Source organism: Paramisgurnus dabryanus, chromosome 15 (assembly GCF_030506205.2).
Source record: "Paramisgurnus dabryanus chromosome 15, PD_genome_1.1, whole genome shotgun sequence".
Taxonomy (NCBI): Eukaryota; Metazoa; Chordata; class Actinopteri; order Cypriniformes; family Cobitidae; genus Paramisgurnus; species Paramisgurnus dabryanus.
This window is the reverse complement of record NC_133351.1, coordinates 14,155,554-14,175,142: the sequence shown is the minus strand read 5'-3', so window position 1 is coordinate 14,175,142 and position 19,589 is coordinate 14,155,554. Positions and strand designations below refer to the sequence as shown.

Below are 19,589 nucleotides of genomic sequence, written 5' to 3'. Positions count from 1 at the left end.
CACAAATGCACAACTTTACTATCAGAGAACAAGACTTAAAAAACAGTAAGTGTGTAAGTGTTTTCTCCCAATAGTTTTAAATAACATAATCAAACTGTTTAATTTTTACTACTTTTATTTGTTAGCAAACACAGAGAAATAATCATGGAGAATTTGAAGGAGAACTATAATGAAACAGAACTTCAATGTAGTAGACAGTCTGGGATTTTAAACAAGACTTATCTCCAAGTAATTTAGAGAAAAATGCTCAACAGCTGTGTTATTAGTTACATCAAAATATTGTATGGTGACATTTTGCATAAAAAAAAAAGATTAATCGGACACCTCACCTTCCACAGATAGAGAAATCTGTCAGGGCTACAGGTACACTTTTATGTCTTTCTCCAAGGCAATCTGAATTCACTTTGGGAAACGTACTGCAGGATTAATATGCAACACTCTTGGGGTCCTGCAGACCCCACACTGGCACACCGGGCTCTCCGATATGCTGTTTGACCCCCACACCGAGGACTCTTCCTGGGCTGGCGAGGAGTTCTGAGGCAGAAAAGGCCCCTTTGCTGCACCCAGCTGCTGTTCAGGAGGGGAGAGCAAAAAGTGTCCTGGCCCGGTGAGAAATGGCCACCCCCCTGCCAGCAGTAGACGTGGTACAGTCCCGCCGACGCCCATGCTGACCTCGCCCAGCAGACGCCTCATCTCCTGCAAGGAGGAGCCTAGGAGCAGGATGTAGTTACGGGCCAGCACCAGCGTGGAGATCTTGGACAGGCGACGTCCAGTCGGAGGTGCTCCAGGAGGGAGGTAAGGGTGTTGCAGTGCCCCCCCTACACCGGTGGGAGAATAAGGAACCATCACTTCTCGTAAAGCATCCATGGCCACGTTAAGGTCCTGCATTCTCTTCCTCTCTCGGCTGTTGATCTTTCTCCTCAGCTCCTGTTGCTCCTCCACACTCAGTTCACGTGGGGGTTTTGTAGCTCTGAGTGGCCCCTGGAGATCTGCAACATTGGAGCCTGGTCCTACAGCTCCTGTTACCCGTACCATTCTTGGCATAAGTTGCTGTAAAGAGTGCTCACCCTGTTCTCTGCACCTAAACCCAGGTACAGCCTGCATTCTGATAAGAGATACAAGAAAACGTAAGGTTGACAGAGAGAAAAAGATTAAATGAAGTAGTGAACTTTGCAGAAACTCTAATGTGATTCATAGCCTAAGGCTTAAGTCCATTTGCTGGAATGTTAAGACTTTACCTTCAAGCTCTTGATTTCCAAACTCCAGCTCTTTCTTGAATAATAATAAAGCTTACTTCTTGAAGTTCATATTCATCTAGCAAGAGTATTAATATTCCTAACAGCAATAATTAAATATTAAATGCTCAATTATATAATCTGTCCAAAGTCCCTCTTAGATGTCTTTACACTGTGGCTAACTAACATACACTCCCTAACCATATAAGAATATGAGAGTAGCACTGGTGTAATGAGCTAATGAGTTACTCTTTCACTCTCTCTCTCTCTTTCCCTGACGCCCCCTTGACTGCCCTCCATGCTAATGAGTTGATCATCATTTCCAAATGATGGACATGATCCAAATGTTGGTTAAAAAACTTGACCGTAATCACATCCCCCATCCCATTGAACAGCCAAGTTCTTGTGAGATTGTTCGCTTGAAGATATCTTCATTGCGTTCAACTCAGTGCAATGATAACGTTAAATGCAGGGTAAATATAAGGAGGTGTAATATTCAGCTAATGGATGAAGAATCAAATTAAATCATAAACAAGTGAGCCAACAAGCATGCACATAGTGATTCTTTGAATGTAATTATTGTATTCTTTACAGCAATGCTATACTTTGTAATGATCTCTTTACCCCAACCATTCATGACACAATCATTTAAGGTCCCTATAAATGTCAGAGGAAGGAAGAGAAGCAAACAGAAAGCATGTTGTTGTTCACGTTGAAAGCGGGAGGTGGAGGACAGAATCTCCTATTTGTCTGTTGGGGAGGAAAGGAGGGTAAAAAGGTTGTGGCACCCAGTGTGGTCGTGATGGTGAATAGTATCATGGCATCCACACTCACATACTCGCAGGCTTAGACAGGAAAGAAAATTTAAAGAGCAATTGCAACGCCAGACACCTGCAGGAGAACAGAACACAACCTGCCAGTGTGCTGCGGTGTGTGGAAGTGTGTGTGTCTCTAGTTGACCTATAAAAGACAGCCTGTGATAGATTAGAGCAGGGATGTTTGTCAGCTGTATATTTGTGAACGTGTATGTGAAAAGAAACGGCAACAGAAAGGAGGAAGGGTGAGAAGAGTGGGCAGAAAAGGACACCTGCTCTGACACTGAGACAGAGAGAGATGAAAAAGAGAGGGAAAGAAAGAACCTGGTGTCCACCCGCAACACCGCCCCCCTCCTGCTATCTGCGTCCTTCCTTCCAGCTTGTGGGTGCTGAATGGGGTGGTGTGGTGCCGGGGGGCTCACATCCGTATCCCCAGCACCCATCGTCTCTGTGGGTTTCATGGCAAGGCTGGACTGGGTCAGGGACCGGTGGGGCCTGGCAGGGGGGGATGAGGGCCGTCTTTGTGGGGGTCAGAGTGTGCTCCGTCTGGGCCAAGCCGGCGAGCTTGGGCTGGGTCTCTGGAGCTGCACCTGTGGATTCAATCAGCTCATTCACACCAAGCCTGTTTCCTGTAGTTACCAGTAAAATGCCTGGCTGAGTGGTGTTCGCTTGGCATCGTTGGGTTTCCCATTTCAGACAGACAAATGCACACATACTAACACACACATAACGGTTTAGTGCAATAATTAAGTTATTCAGAAAATGTTTTACTGTCTATATTTCACTAATGTTTTGTGTATTTGTTAAATACTGATGGATGAATCTGTTGCTGCCACAGTTTCTTGTGGAGAATTTTTAGTAGACTTTTAGCAAATTACAATTTTAATGTTTTTCTGCTTCTCACATTAACTTTTGCACTCAAGATTTGCTGTGGAATGATTATAATTTGCCATTCATTGTAAACATGCTGAAGAAGAAGAAATCGTATTACTTCGTATTCATATATACATAGCAGCTTTCCATAGCTAACATAATTGTTTACATTTCAACATTTGAACACAACACACATTAGCCACACATATTGCCAGAATTGGTATAAAATAGATATGTTTTTAAGCCGGTTCTTGAAGCAAAGATAAAATGTTATGGAGAGTTAATGGTAGTTAGTTCGATAGCAACATAATCTCATGGAAATTCGTGTTATAGTCACGGAAAATGTGATACATTTATTTGTGTCCATGGCACAATATTTAGATATTTTTTTGTGTCTTGAGCGTGAATGTCTATTTCATGTCATTCAGCACGAATTTATAAAAATAGTTTTTCATGTCAGTGGCACGACTTTCTTTTTCGTGCCATTTTATGTATTGTTTACTGTTTTTTTTTTTGTCGCTTGGGGTTAGATTTGGGGTTTGGCTTAGGATGTACTTTTATGTATTGGTTTCTACATGTTTTTCTTCCCCTTTTAAAACTATTCTTACCTGGAGTTGGGGTTTTGGTTAGGATGTCTAAAAATGTAACAAAAAGTGATTCTAACCCCAACCCCAAGCGACAATGGTAAGGAAATAGGAAAAAACTATGAAAAAACAATACATGAAATTAAACGAAAAAGAAAGTTGTGCAATGGACATGAAACACTATTTATAGAAATTCGTGCTCAAGGCACAAAACAAAAGCTGATTTTTGTGCCATGGACACCTGTGTTTCATGACTATAACATGACTTGCCGTGAGATCAGTCTGTTCGATACACTGCCAGACAAAATGGTTCTAAGAGCGTTCCTTGAAAGTTCCCAACATTCTCAAGAAAGTTCTTCCATCATAAAAAGTGTCCAGTTTTTTAAACGTTTTAAAAAAGTTTTTTGGGTTGTCTGAAGGTTAGAGGAATCTTACATTCTAACGTTATGACAATGTCATGTTTTAATGTTCACACAATGTTTAAAACAGCTGTTTTCTTTATTTACATTTCTGCTTGTTCTGTAAATGATAGAGAATTTTATTATTTTAAACTGTTTTAAAACATTATTTCTGAATGTTCTCAAAACATATTGCTGTGGAAAACATAATTCACTTATTAGGTTTAGATATTGATGTTTTGTTTTTTCATTTTAACTCACCGTTATGGTGATCAGTGTTTGTTTTAGTAGGACTCTTGACCCTTGACATTTTGCTTGCTAGGTTTTCCCTGGTTGCATTAACTTTTTGTGTATAAAACACATTTGTTATGGTAATGTAAAGTTAAAAGTGCAGTTCTGTGATGGTTTTTTATTTAGCACTTAAAATAAAAACAAATTTCCGTGGCATAGTCACGGATTGGTTACTCAACTGTTTTGTCCTATTTTCTTACCATTGTCGCTTCGGTTTATGGTTAAATTTACATAAAATGACATCCCTACCCAAACCCAAATCTAACCCCAACAGCAGGCGACAATTGTTTAAAGTTTAGAAAATATAAATGAATACATCAGAAAAAATAGTATAAACCAATACTTAAAGTGACTTGCTAACGCAAACACCAAATCTAACCCTAAACCAAAGAGACAATGGTTTGAAAATAGGAAAAAGCAGTTGAGTAACCAATCCGTGAGAATGCCACGGAAAAGAAAGTCTGTGGCAGGGCCATCTGTGAGAATGCCACGGAAAAATGACCAAAAAATTCTGTGACTATCCCACGGAATTTCGTGAGATCATGTTGTTTTACCTTCATAACTTTGTAGGTGTCTGGGTGTGGATTTTTTTGTCTTTCATCAGGATCCACTTACCATTTTTGGAATATTGTTTCCCTTCTGGAGCACCCATAGTTATGATTGTGAGTACCAGATGCACCCCTGAGTGATATTTTTCTCTCCATCATAAAAAACAATTGTTTTAAACATTGTGTGAACATTAAAACGTGACATTGTCATAACGTTTGAGAATGGTAGAATGTAAGATTCCTCTAACGTTCAGACAACCCAGAACTTTCATGGAAGGTTCTTAGAACTTCTCTCTGTTAGCTGGGTAGCTGCACATAGAGAGTTCATATGTAAACCTGAACCACAAAACCAATCATAAGGGTCCATTTGTTTTTAAATCTTTTGAAGCTGAATGATAAATAGCTTTCTATTGATATGGTTTGTTATATGATTGAACAATATTTGCCCGAGATAAAACAGATCAAAAAATAATTTGGACCCATACAATGTATTGTTGGATATTGCTACAAATATACCCGTGGTATGACTGTTTTTTTGTGAAAGTGAGCATCTATTTAATCATAAACGGTTTTGATGCGTGTGCAGCTTATTTTGACAAAACATGTGATGCACATGGTTCACATGATGCAACAAACACATATTTTGAATTTGCGCCCCTTTGGAAGAGCAGTCACGAGCTGCCACTGGTACTATCCTACAATAAATTGCAAGGGTCCATGTGATGGATAACAAGAAAAGTATCAGCCCAGCACAAAGCTGTAGGGCAAAAGACAAATAAACAAATGTGTGCACCAGCAGAAACATCGACACACCTCTCTGACAGAAACGTTTGCTTAATTGCACAAAAAAAAGCATTGGGCATTGAGAAGTTGTTCAACCTGTGCAAACTTTGACAGCTTGCACTGCTAACTGTTTTTTCATGATGCGGAAGGTCAAAATGCAAGCTGATGCAAAAATCAGCAACAATGAAACAGAGAAGGTCTGCTTCCATATTCATTACCAGACCATGGATGCCGAGAAACGTCTGCTAAATGCCGAGCGTGATATTTCAACCGCCGGCTGGCCAGCCCTTTGCCAGCTTGCGTCCGTACTGCACGTACTGCGGAGCTGTCTCGCACACCAAAAAACCTGCATAAAGAAAAGTTCTAATGAGAAATTAACAGATGTCACAACTTTATTCACTCTTTATCTCCCCTGTAGAGAAGCAGGTGTGGAGGGCAAGACGGAAGGGCCTCAAACGGTTCACGTTCTTCACAAAATAGCTTCAAAAATTCTGGGAGGAAGGGTGCGTATCTGTTAAAAAAAAGTTGACATGGGGGAGGTGAGCTGTCTGGAGCTTCAGAACGCTGCATACTCTGTTTGACGTGTTGCTTTTGGGCCAGCGGCCATGGATATGAGAAGATTACAAGCTGTTAATAGGGCGGAACCAATGAGCTGAAGGCTGGTCATTGTGGCTCCCAGCATGCTCTGGGAAAGGTTGGCCTGGACCGAACTGTTGGCTTCTCAGATGGATGAGGCGAGGCGAAGAGTCACCCCATGGGTCTTTTGTCAAGTTGCCCGAAGAACAGTTGACACAACAGACTCAAAGTCATACGCAGTCATTGACGTCCAGTCAGTGTTGGGGATCGCTCCTGAAACACATGCACTGAAGCAGTCCTGCTGAGGACACACTGATTATAGCTGTCATGAGCTACTCAGTGCCAGCTGCCGTGTGTGTCACATTTCACTAATAAGAGCACTCACTCTGACACGTCACGTTGAACATATGCATTTCCGAATGCTATGCCAAGAGACTTTATGTAAAAACAAATGTAAAGCTTTTGTCAGGTAAAACTGCATTTCATGGTTTTTAAAGTGTTCACATCTTTAAGAGGATGGGTTTAGAAATAAACACAAGAGTGATGTTGTGGCTCAAGATTCACTTTTGATGTATAAATTAAAGTGATGGCAAATTACTTACTCGTTGTACCTCCTGTCTAACAGTAACCAATTAGCAATGTTGCTCTGTGCATGATTGTATTCATTTATGTTTAAGATTGAACAGAGAAAAAAGACAGATCACAAAATCATAACACGACATGGTGGCCAAAGCAGTCTTGCCTTTAAAAAACATTTGTTTCCATTTGTTATTTTCTGGATAAACCTGAAAAATACATGACTGCTTTTCAGTGGCGGTCGGTGACTTCTTTTTTCGAGGGCACTCGATGCGAAGTTCGTCACAACATGTATGTAGCCCGTCATGTGTGTGGTTCCTTTTTCAAAATGTGTGTTCTGCCCATCAAGAGATCCTGTGTGCATCACGTGTCTTGTCAAAATAAGTGCCTGCTGCAGATGCGTCGAAATGGTTTATGATAAAAGAGACGCTCGCGGTTGCCAGATACTCACATAATCTCATGCCTAATCAGAGTTTACTGTTAAGGGAGTATCTTGCATGTATTTTGTGAACGTGAGCATCTCTTTTATCATGAACAGTTTCGACGTGTGTGCAGCAGGCACTTATTTTGACAAAACACGTGATGCACATGGTTCACATGACGCAACAAACACATATTTTGAAAACGCAAGCAACACACATGACACTCCGAACACTTATTTTGAATTTGCACCCCTCGGATGAGCAGTCACCAGCCGCCACTGCTGTTTTTATTCTGATTTGAAGACTTAAAATAGATTTCTTGTGGTTAAAATGTATGCATTGAGAACACTTTTGAGGGTTTTCATTTTTTTTCATTCACCACCCCGAGATGATGCCTGCATTAACAAGACTAATTTGCTTAATAAAGCTTTCCTTTCTATAAGAGAAAGTAACGGCTCATAATGTATGATGGATGAGCTACAGGCTGACTGGATGTGACCAAACCCGAGGGACAAAAACACGGAAATGCACAACGCCCACTGTCAAGATCATAGGCTAAAGGGCAGAAAGTCACCAAAGTTAAAAACTTTGCAAAGTCAATTAACTAACTAAGATAATCAAAACCTTACAACACACAGCAGCATCCACAGTGCAGGAAGTTAATTGAGGTATGGTTTTAGATTAATAATGAATATTGCATACAAACAAGGTATTTTCTGACTTTTAATGTTAAACGTTGTGCCCTTTATTCAGGCAGCTCAGGCCTGATGAAGGATGCATTCGCAGACACTTGTCAAGGCGGTTGGAAGCAAGTGAAGATAAATGAGAGAAAAGAAGAGTCGGGCGACCCATGCAAACTGAGAACAGAACACCTCTGTCACCCAACCATCCATCAACGACCCTGACACATGCACACACAACACACGCTATATGCTGCAATCCTAGACAGAGCGTGTGTGAAAACATAAGTGGACACTTTCTCTCTCCCTTCATGAAGTTTCTAATAAGATTTTGTGTTGCAGAAAGGGCAAGAAAGAGCGTCTCCCAGTAGAGACATATGCCAGAACCGGATCAGATTGCAAGACAAAGTCCTTTAAAGTTTATCAGGTAGGGGGACGACGATAAGATCATTTTTCTAAAAGGGTTCAACTGGACACCAACAAAGCCACAAACAAAGGTCTAGCAGCACACAGACCCTCTTTGGCCTGCTGAGCTCCCGTGGTGCTCTTTGATGTTAAGTTGTTCGGGCTCTGTCTTCTTTTCATTTTGTGTCCACACTCGGCCAGTCATGAATATCCAAGAGTTCCCCCCCTTACAGGATTATCCTCTCTTTCTTTAACCGCTCAAACATTCCTAATGCGCATCTCTCTCTGTCCTACACTTCTTTGACTCTATTTCTTTCTTGCTTTCTCAGCTCCATCTGGCTTAGTCTCTTTCAGTAAACACATTGATCCACCCTGTATGACAGTGCATTGGCTTTAAATCATAGACTTCTGGTTGCACATAGCTCCCGAGAGTAATCTGCACACATACAGTACATGAGCTCTTTCTCACTCTCTGGGGTATTTCACTCCCAAATGTCCAACATCACCAACCTTTACTGTTTTTACTTGACTGTTTTAATAGTAAACATATAAGTACACATATTGTTAGAAAAACAAATAAAACTATTTAATCGTCAATTTAATTAATCTATATCTTACTTTGCTTTACTCTCTGTAATTTTTTTTATATTTGATACAGCAATAAATTAAAACAACCCAGCATAGTTTAAATTAGAATCCATTGTGTAGGGTTCGTCTTTTTTTGACCCAATGCTGGCAAACAATGGTTAAGATGGAAATGCCCTTCGTTCCTTGGATTGTGTTGCATAAGGATGAACAGATGATGAAGGGTGAGATAAACACTCGTCCCAGGGGAAGTGTCTCATATGGCCACTGTATGGGTTCCTCAATCCATCCGTCTGCTCCTCCTCTAAAATGCACTTCTTGGAACGATTATGTGATAAATGACTGACGCTTAGACCAATGAAAGTTAGAGGCAAAAACACATTTCATAATCGTAGAGGACAAGTGGATAACTTTATTTAACTCTTAACTCATTCTGGGAATGATAAATTGATGTTTTATTGTTTCATAATGCTACAGATTCACTTCGTTTATTTGTTTATTTTGTCTCTTCTTGTGTTTACACTTTTTTTGTGTTTTTATACCAACTTTGATGCATCACTTCAATCCCCACTCTAATCCGTTGGGCTAACAAGTCTCAGTGTTTGTGAGTGAATGGACCAACATCTGGACTGAATTGGAGGATTTAAGTATGGTTTTAAGATTTAAGTTTAAAACCCACCACAATCTCATAAATATTAAACACTAAACATCACAATCTGTGAAATTGCATGACTAAATATTAGCTGATTGTTTTCAAATGCATTTGTTTAATTTTTTAATGCCTTTCATTAATGACAGTATAAACATTATTAGAAAGTAAATTTGCAAAATATCATCATTTAAACTGTTTTAAATTGATTATAATTAAATGTGAACAGTGAATAATTATCCAAAAAATTCTTAAGTGCCCATGATATTGACACTTGAAGCTGATCACTGGACTTCATCGCTTCACGTTAGATAAGGGCAAATTTGCTTTGCAGTAGTTTGTCTGTGAGCTGAGTAGATGGTTAATTAGTGAGGCTTATTAGTATCTGTAAATATGTGTCAGTAAGGCAGTGAATGATGGAGATCCTCGTTAAGGTAGGCTGTGTTCAGTGCCTCTGGGGGGGAGGTGCTGCTCTGATTAATTTGGAAATGTGATAGCGTGTAATTCTCATTACCTTTCGCAGTAATTGCATTTTACGCGGAGCAAATGGGCGAGGCGGCTAAAGATTACTAACAAGCAGATGTTAGTGAAGGAAGACAAGACACCAGCAGTCTGTTTGCGTTCATCGTGTTCAATCTGGGGTCGAAGTGGCTAACTTTAAAGTACAGACTCCAAATGCGTAACTTTTAGAGTTAAACAATCTTGAATGCTTTTAATTGTCTCTATTTCAAACATTGAATTTCAAGTGTCTTAAAAGCAAAAACCGATAAAATAACATAACACTCCTGTTGCAGAATATAGGCAAAACGAAATATACTGCCTTTTAGATAAATTGACAGATACATTTTTCTTAATCAGTCATCTTCACACAATCAGTATTTTTCATGTGTAAAAAATACTCAGTTGTTTATACAAAACAGACAAATAAAGGGCTAATATGAATATTCAAGGCCAGTTTAATTCTAAATCGTTCCAGCTCAAAAATCCCTCGGAAAACATTGCAACAGAAAGAGCAATCTGCCATCCAGCTGCTGGCGTTTAGTTATGTATTCCACCTACTCTCTGATTTATTCCCAGCTCCTTTTTCTTCATATTTTGTGTACTGCAAGAATGTAAATCCGTTTCTTGCATTCTTAATAAACGAAGCCTTCTTTTAGGCTTAAAATCACGAGGGCAAACACTCTTTTTTTTGCGGATATTCTTTTATAAAAGTTAAGAAAATCTAACTTCTCGTCTGGAAACTTGCTTTGACAGAAAAGGGTAATCACACCCTTTATCAAATTAAGAAATTAAGTCCGCTCGATGTCAACTGTATACATGCCAAATGAATAACAAATGGTGATAGGCGGATTTCTTTGTGTTAATCTGAAGCCATAAAAACGTGATCTCTTGTGCCTTTGACATGTGTCTGAATTTAATTTGTCTGTCACTGGACAGTTCTGCGTTATAATTATGATTATAAAAATATTTAGGTAATTATGAACACAAACCAGGAGCCTGCATTTTTCTATTGTGTCGGTTATGAAAACAATTCATCCTCTTTATTTATTTTTAAGATACTCTCCCCACTGTTTTAATAATTACATTTTTCTGCATAAAAAACTTTTTAAAGATTGGTGCGTAACTAAGACGACCAGTTTTAGAAATTTAAATGACTTATTGGAAATAAGAAGAATAACTAGTACAATAACAATTACATTAATCACATTAATTAAAAATAATCAATTACTAGTAGTCACCATACAAGCATTTCTGAATGACTAAGTTAAAATAAAAAATAAAATATCTCAAATAAAATTGTGGTTTACAGTCTGTTTATATACTCAACAAATGAATAAGTAATTGAACATTCTTTTATTTAAAACATCCATGTTCCAGTATTCAATAAATAAATGGTGTCGGTCTGAGCACTCTCAGTTTGTTCTTGCCATGAGGGAATAAATGAGTATTTGTTTCCGAAAAAAACAACTATTTTATAGCCTATATAAAAACTATATTAGAATTTAAGCTAAAATTTTAAACAAATATTTTTAAACAAATATAATTTGGTTAATTTTGTTTAATTAACTGGGCTTGTCTTTTGTTATTTTTTTACTTTGAGCATGTTAGGCTCATTATGTTGGCTAACACTGATAGTCTAAAGCCAATTAAAATGAGGAGGCAGGATTAAATGCTGTCAGTTTTTGTGGTGCTTCAGTTTTATATATCTTAGTAAATAAAACTAGATAATTGAATTATTGAATGCTACGTTTTTATATAGCTAATATAAAATGAGTCACCCCTATGTAGTCTGTATGTGAACTTTTTGATGAAATGAGCAAGCACAAACAAACATGTATCATTGTAAACATTTATTTTACAATTGGAACTCAAACATCCAACGCACATTAATTTGAAAATACCACCAAAATAAGTAAATAAATATCATTTTGCAATTTATTATAAAAAATAAAAGTTCGTATCAGCAATGGCAAATATGCGTGTGCAGAGCGAAATAAAATAACGAAATGGAAAGCCAGAAAATCGAATGAACAGGTGCATCGTTCCCTTCAGAGACAGACCTTGGCAATGAATTCTGACCCAAAACATAAGCTGGGAAGGAAATATAAAATCTCTTAAACTGTACAAACGCTATCTACATATTTACAAAGTACAGTCCTATAATATGTTTCCAAATATATAGGACTTTTAAAATGTTAGTTTTTTTTTTATAGAAACTGCCCAATAAATAGCCCTCTTAACTGCTGCAGGAATTGGTCGGATTTGCTTTAAACATCATTTGTGAAAACAAAACATGGACTTGCTATATCTCTATTTCATTACAATAAAATTGGCACTTCAAATTATAATTTTTGCAGTTCCAAGTTTAAAAAGCTTTTAAACGAATAGGGCTAGCATTGTCACAAACTTCATACACAGATTTGCATATATGGATAACAAACCTTAATTTACTCTAACGTGTTAGCAAATTCTATGTTAGTGTAATTTTTACATCAGATCTTTTCGGGATGTTTAAACAAATTGTTCATAGTTTTTATAAAAGTCTATTGGTCCTCCTTTCCAGAGCTCATTTTGAGTCACTGGTTAGTCGTGGCATGCTGACGGTGCTCATACCGGAAACATGAGGAGGCACCTGGCACATGCTGCAGGGGCACGGGATCCCCGCACCCCAGTGTTGAAAACTTGTGCCAAGTGGTCCAGCACCTGCTGATGGTGCCTTGAGAAGTCCGTGATGCGGCCTGACGGCTGAAAGACCAGTGGCGGAAAGAGACGCGGCAGTGGAGACTGCTGGTGGAAGCAGAGGATGGTGCACCGGGTGAGAAGTATGCGAGACAGCACCAGGGTGGCCCGGTAACGGAGCTCCTGCTGCATGCGCAAGAGTGCCACAACTGGACGGGTGGAAACCGGCGTGATGGGCCCCGCTCCCGCCGCCATAGATCTCGCTCACGAGTCGTTTCATCTCCTCCAATGAGTTGCTCAGCATGAGGATGTAATTGCGCGCGAGCAGCAGAGTGGCTATTTTGGAGAGTTTACGCACGGATGGACCATGTGCATAGGGCATGACCTCCCGTAGCCCGTCCATGGCAATGTTGAGGTCGTGCATGCGCTTCCTTTCGCGGCTGTTAATCTTGAGGCGCATGTTCTGAAGTTCGTTTTCTGAGAGAAGTTTGCGGTCCTTTTTCGAGAACATCTTCAGGGCCATTGCATCCTCGTCTGCGCTGGAAAGGCTCCGCAGTTCTGCGCCTCGTAACTCCGGAGGAGAGTCGCTCTGGGTGGAGGAAACGGCACCGGAGAAACCCACGGACTTCTTCACTGCGGACAGGAAAAGGTCATCGCCTTCAGGAGATGAAGGTCTACTAGACACTCGGCTTGAGTCGGAGTCCATGGTGTTCAGTGTGCTCAGTATGTCAGTATTCCTTTAAAATAATGAACAATCAAAATTTACAATCAAAACACAACAAATACAAATATTAACATTAATAGTTGAGAATAAAATATAAAGAGCAACAGGTCTAGAGATTTAGCTACATAAATACGCAAACTCTCCCAATGAAGTGTTTAATAATTTTTTTATTGTTTATTAAATTTGCCACTGTCAGGTGAAAAAAGTAATGGGCCTATATACAAATATGATAAATATTATATCTGGTATATTTAATGTTAAGACACAACAGATCATCCAGCTGAATGCATAGAAATAAGTTTAAGCGTTTAAATCATACTGGTGTGTTTATAAATTATACATGACTTTTTATTTGTATTGGTAACAAAATTATTAGTACCAAAAAGTCACTAGATTTAAATTATTAATGCATTTTATATAAATTCAAACTTACCGGTAGCAGGTGCAAGCGCGTGCTTGTGTGTGTTGTCTTTGCAGAATTCACTCGTTATTCCAGCTGACTCGTGCACAGTCTGTGTTTGGCACACTCAAGAGTGACGAAGGGTGTTTTATAGTTGGTCCCTCCTCCCACCTCCACCCGGGGGCAAGTCACCGGGACAATGTCAACGCTTTTCCGACAGCCCGTCAAGAACCAATGAGCTCCAGTGGGTGGGGGTCCTAAAACCTGATGTCATTCTAAAAAAACTGAGGCTTCATTAAATGCATTAGACACACTTCGCATATGGTGCGTCTTTGCAAAATATCGCGGGGGTTTATATTACAGTCGGTTGAACAAACTGTCCAGTCTGTAGCCTACTTTAAGTTAGTCAAGTCAAGTTATGTCCTGTCAATGACGCAGAGAAAGACAAACATTTTATAATTTAAATTGTAAGAACACTTCTTAGTTTTGTTATTATCTGGGCAAACCCCTAAATTGGATGTATGATTATTTACTTGATGGGCCTCCATTGTTTCTACATAAGGCCGAAATGTTTATTTTCCTTTTCCCTCATGTTTTGAATGTTATATAATCGTTGTAATTAATATGCAGACATTTATTTAAACTCAAGTTTTATTAGAATTATTATTTTTTTAATGTTATTTTTATGCGACTATGAATTAACAAAATGTGATTTAATATAAACGGTCAATGACAGTTTGGTAAAACAAAATTAAAGTTACTGGGGGGATTCAAGGCCAGGGATGGATGCCGATGCGATGCAGCATTTTCGTGCGGTATTGCGCATGTTTTAGGGCAGTTAAAGGCGCTGTTTTGCGGGTGTGAATGCAATCATATTGTTTTAACCCGGTGACCTCATACGGCCGCCTGACAGCTGACTGATTTCAGCCGTTAAACGCATTTAAAACGTTAATAAACGAGGCATGCAAAATGGTTTTCAACGGTTATGATCTGAAACATTTCAATTAGGCCAATATGGACAAACAGAAGTTCCTTACATTGGGGGGAGGACATAAATATGTCACTGGCTGCAGATTGTCCTGATAGCCTATTTTTAAGCAATATAGGCTTATCCTTCACACCCTATAAGGAAATATTATATATAGCCTAATATTAATACAATAACAAATATTATATAGCCTAATGATCGAATAATTTTCGGATCAGCAAAATAAGTAAAATAAAATAAAACAAATCAAGAAATTATATGCATATGAAAATAGAAAATAACAAAATTACAAATAACATAGAAATTCAACATATTTACATTGAAGCATCTAAGTTCTTGTTGTTTGGTTGTTTTCCCCGTGCGGAGCCTCCCGTCCGTCTGTTTGCTTGTTTACTCTCGTTAAATACGCTTATGCAAATGAGATGGTTTAACCGAAGGAAAGTTGTAGTTCAGTTCCTTCATTATGAATTCTGGTAATCTCACTTGTTAAGTGTACCAGAATGGTAATATATGCTGCGACTGTCTGGATTAGAAACGAGGGGACAGAAAAAGACCCTATTGTCAGGGCTGCAGTTTATTCCTTGCGCATATAATTATCTGAAATGTCACCAGGGGAAGAATGCACAAAAATTCACACGCACTCACACTGACTGACAACTGTCTTGGGAGCAATTACAGAGAGAGAAGCGCAGGGTCTGCCCTCGATTCAGCCCAACTTTAGGCCTAAATGTACAGTCTACTGATAATGTTGCCAATTAAAGCTGATCAAGAGCGTGCGCAACTGACGTAGTTACCTTTTGATTCAATTCGAATTAAGACAATGACAGACATCTATCCTCTTATTCGTGATTCGGATCGGCTTAAACGTAAGTAGCCTATAACTATACTGTGAATAAACAGAATACAATTGAAAGAAAGAAAGAAAGAAAGAAAGAAAGAAAGAAAGAAAGAAAGGATTAATCGTAAGATTACACATACTGTATAAGGGTATAAGTAGAGTGCAAATGATTGAAAGAAAGAAAGAAAGAAAGATCTTATTTTGGATGAGTGTTAACAGAAAAAATTGCATAATAACAGACTTCTAATAAACAACATGTAGGGAAGTTACGTTTTTCTTCAACCAGTTTGCAAAAAATGCAATTAATTAAATATTTATAAAATGGACAGAAAGGAGAACTTTCTATTCAAATCAAAGCTTTTAATTTTGGCGTATTTGCTAAAACACAACATCTGAGCAGAGATAAATAAGTGAGGGTTTTCCAAACAGCGTTTTACAGCTTATTCAAATTCACACTTCAGGTGCAGAGAATTAAATGAAATAAAATGACAAAAATACAGAACTGGCTCCATTTTATGCCACTTAATCTTTTCATTAAAAGCTATTTGTTTAACAAGGGCCTGTCTCAGTGAAAAAGGTTTAATAGGAGAGCTTTTGCCACCTCTGGTTGAATGAATGTTAGCCGGAGTGTGGAGGGAGATTGAGTGCTAATTTCTGCATGTTGGCAAAGGCAGACTTTTATTTTCTCATTAACTTCATTAGATAATGATGTGCATTCCAGTAATGATGTGGGCAGAGGTTTATGTATAAGTGTAGAAGCTGCTAAGAGCTGAATTAGCCGTGCACAATTGTAGTGAATTCAGATGGAGTTCACTTTTAGCATGGTTAACTAGGACAACATTAAAACAGTCACAGGTGTCATTAACACTGGGGACACTGGGGACATGTCCCCACCTCTTTTTAAAATGGTTTATTTTGTCCCCACCACTCTTTGAAAGCATTTGGTTAAAATATTTTGAAAAATCAAGCGAACCAAGAAATGTTAAAGCTTTTATTTGCACAAAATAAAACATGCAATCCAGTTTAGATATACAGAAAGAAACAATGTACATTGTCCAAAAAAGTAACTTAAACAAAATAAACTATTACTGATTCTAAAATGATCCAAAACATGCATATGGCAATCAGTAGCTTGAACAAATTCTTGACACAGTTTCTTTTTGTCCAAGTTATACATTCTCTCTCTGTGAACATGACAAACAGCCACACTGTTGAATTGGGTTTGTGACAAAGTTGGGTTTGTTGAAAAGTTAATTTTTTTGCCCATTTTTGATGCGGCGTTATTCAATATTTTTCCAGTCCTGCTGTAATGTTTATTCATCTGATCTTTTGTCCCCACCACTTTTCAACACAAACTGACGCCCATGAAAACGGTGTTACTTTTTCGACTCTCTGTCTATTATTAAGCACACTCTTTTGCTTAAAAGGCTCTTCACAGCAATACCAGTTTTGGTTCCACAAAGAACCTTTCAAAATAAGTATTTCTTATTTATAATCTAAAGAACCTGTGGTAAAACATAAAGGTTCTTTATATAACCATTTTGCCAAAAATTGTTCTTCTACGGAATTGTGAAGCATCTTTATTTTTAATTGTATTTCTAAAACATATTTTTGTTGAATGGTAAAATAAATTATACTTAGTGGGGTCCAAAGATTTAAAGCATCTTGTGAATAGCTGTTTGGCTAAAAATTGATAATGTACCAGGATCTAATGCATCAGGGGGTCTCCAACCTTTTTGTGAGCAAGGGCTACCACAATGGATAAAACAACCTGGAGGGCTACTTTTGATATAGTATACTCAAAACTTTTATTTATTTTATTTTACTTCTTGGTATGTTTTATGCTGCTATCCATCATTTTATCATATTTAAAAAGTTAGCATACATAAAAGAAGCCAAGCTAATAAAAAATATGTTATAAATAGGTTATTATTAGAATATGCTTGGGCGGGCAACTCACAGACTATGTGCGGGCAACCTGGTGCTGGCGTGCACCATGTTTGAGACAACTGTAATGCATGATTACTCTTGTGCTATTTTCCCCAATAAATGTATCTGCACCCATATCCTAATTTCCTCCTTGAAGATTTTGTCTCCCTTTCTCCATAAACAGCTTTCCCCACACAATGATTCTGAACAGTGTTGGTTCTGTGTGGCATACTTTAATGTCAGAGGTAAACTTTCACTTTCGCCCTCTTTCTCTCCCCGTCTGGGTGGCAGTTGGGGCTCTGTTGTGTTGAATTTCAATAGTGAAGAGCAGCATATGTGAGGTAGTCTTAATCCTGCTAATCTTCCCTCCAACTGAAAAAGAAAGAGAATAAGAAAAGATTAAAGAATGGAGAAAGACACAAGAAAACTTCTTTCATGTTTTTGAGTCCAATAACCAACACTACAGTAGGCCTAAATCAAAACATGCAACATCTTTCTCTTTCTCTCCCTCTCCACCTTGCAGCGTGAATGTATGTTAAGTTGTGCTTAGCCATACACCATTTGAAATGTATGAACAACGCTAATATCTTGCCACAGCATCTTAATAAACAATCCCCCCATCGCCCCTTCCTCTCCCTATTCTCCCTGCCTTTCTCCTCTATTACAGGAGTGTAAGTTGTTGGGGTCTACACAAGTCTTTTGTCCCTACAACAGCCATTAGTAGGTAATTAAGTCTTAACATAGCCTCTGCTCCCCTGGCTACTATTACACCCTGCTCAAATGGAACGGCTTACAAGCTCCTTTACACGGCTGGACAAATTGAATGGTGCTCATCAGGCTCTGCCTATTATTCCTGCCACCCCATCTGGCTGCCAGCGGATAAAGGGGGATTTGCAAGCGATGGTGAGGGGCACGCAGACTGCTGTGCACAGGCTGAGAGCAAGAGAAAGACCAGGGGCTTCACTGGAGGAGAGCCCCCTTTTTTTAAGGTGGTTGCTTCTTTTCAGGATAAAGCTGTGGGATTTGCTGCAGCCAAATGCTACAAATGTTACCACAACCTGCTCCCCAGATCCTGCAAGAGGAGAAGAAAAAGGAGGGGGCGTGTGACTGTGTGTGTGTGTGTGCGCTTAAATGTTAGAGCTCAGTCTCGAAAATGAGATGATATGGTATGGATGTGAATTATTCTAATTTAATAAAGTCAAACAAATTAAATCACTGTATTGTACAAAACGCTAAAATTGGAATAAAATCCATTTTAAAAGGCTTTGGGAAATTTTACAAAGATCTCTGAACAACAAACTTAAGTATTATCACCATGCATCTAAACTGCCTGTATCACAAAATCACAGTAACACAAAAATAAGTTTATAGTGTCCAAAAATTATTTTGAAACTTAAGTAACAAGCATAAAATGTACAGATGGCATCAAGTGAATTAGATGACAAAATGTCAGACCAGAGTGGCATCTGAAAAGATATGATGCACTGTCAGAAAAAATGGTCCCAGCATCACTGGGACAGTACTAACATGTATTCTTTGGTGCCATGTGTCTGAATATTTTTTTGGGGGGGTGAAATGAATGGTAAAGGGATGAATATGAAAAAGTGATCTCCTTCCCAAAAGTCAGATGAAATAGAGGATTCCTGTACTCCTAGTCATACACACACACATACGCGCACGATGCCTAACAAGGGGGCTGGCAGCTTTATTACGAGCGTCCCCTCCCACAGGCAAAGTGAAGCAGTAACAGGTTGGGGTTTTGTTTTCAAAGGATGAGAGTTGTTGTGGGTGAGAGTTGCCCTCTGTGTCACCCTTCTGTTTCCCAAGTGCCTCCGCACTGTTCCATTGTCTCTTCCAGGATTCTTCAGTAAGAATGTATTTCTCCATCCCTACTCTTATAGCAGCCAGGGGTCGAGATCATCGGCCTTACGCAGATTGTCTACTGATAATCCATTCCAAACATCTTCAAAGTACTGACAGCATTTCCCCAGGACGTTCTGCTGGAAACTGAATAATGAATCAGGTGGTAGATCAAAGCATTAACAATGGCAAAACATAGGTTCCTTTACTAGACAACACATGCACCGTAAAAATGTTTTTATTTGTTATT

General features: G+C 38.7%; 2 protein-coding genes and 1 long non-coding RNA gene across 3 annotated transcripts in view; 1 reads left to right on the top strand and 2 right to left on the bottom strand.

Annotated features, from left to right (window-relative positions):
- LOC135733057 (uncharacterized) overlaps positions 1-18,749 on the top strand; it is a 28,299-nt gene extending 9,550 nt beyond the window's left edge. The window contains exon 5 of the long non-coding RNA XR_010526878.2: positions 18,147-18,749. This is a non-coding gene — a long non-coding RNA (uncharacterized lncRNA). The remainder of the gene's footprint in view (positions 1-18,146) is intronic.
- Positions 98-2,772, bottom strand: olig1 (oligodendrocyte transcription factor 1). The gene is made up of 2 exons (XM_065251371.1): positions 1,239-2,772; positions 98-1,105 (listed from the first exon to the last, which is right to left on the bottom strand). Exon 2 carries the CDS (start codon positions 1,102-1,104, stop codon positions 400-402), a length of 705 nt encoding a protein of 234 aa, XP_065107443.1. The 5' UTR covers position 1,105; positions 1,239-2,772; the 3' UTR covers positions 98-399.
- On the bottom strand, positions 11,757-13,866 carry olig2 (oligodendrocyte lineage transcription factor 2). Its single transcript, XM_065251372.1, has 2 exons — positions 13,758-13,866; positions 11,757-13,337 (listed from the first exon to the last, which is right to left on the bottom strand). The coding sequence occupies exon 2, from the start codon at positions 13,304-13,306 to the stop codon at positions 12,488-12,490; it is 819 nt and encodes a 272-aa protein (XP_065107444.1). The 5' UTR covers positions 13,307-13,337; positions 13,758-13,866; the 3' UTR covers positions 11,757-12,487.
- Positions 18,750-19,589: the final 840 nt, after the last annotated feature.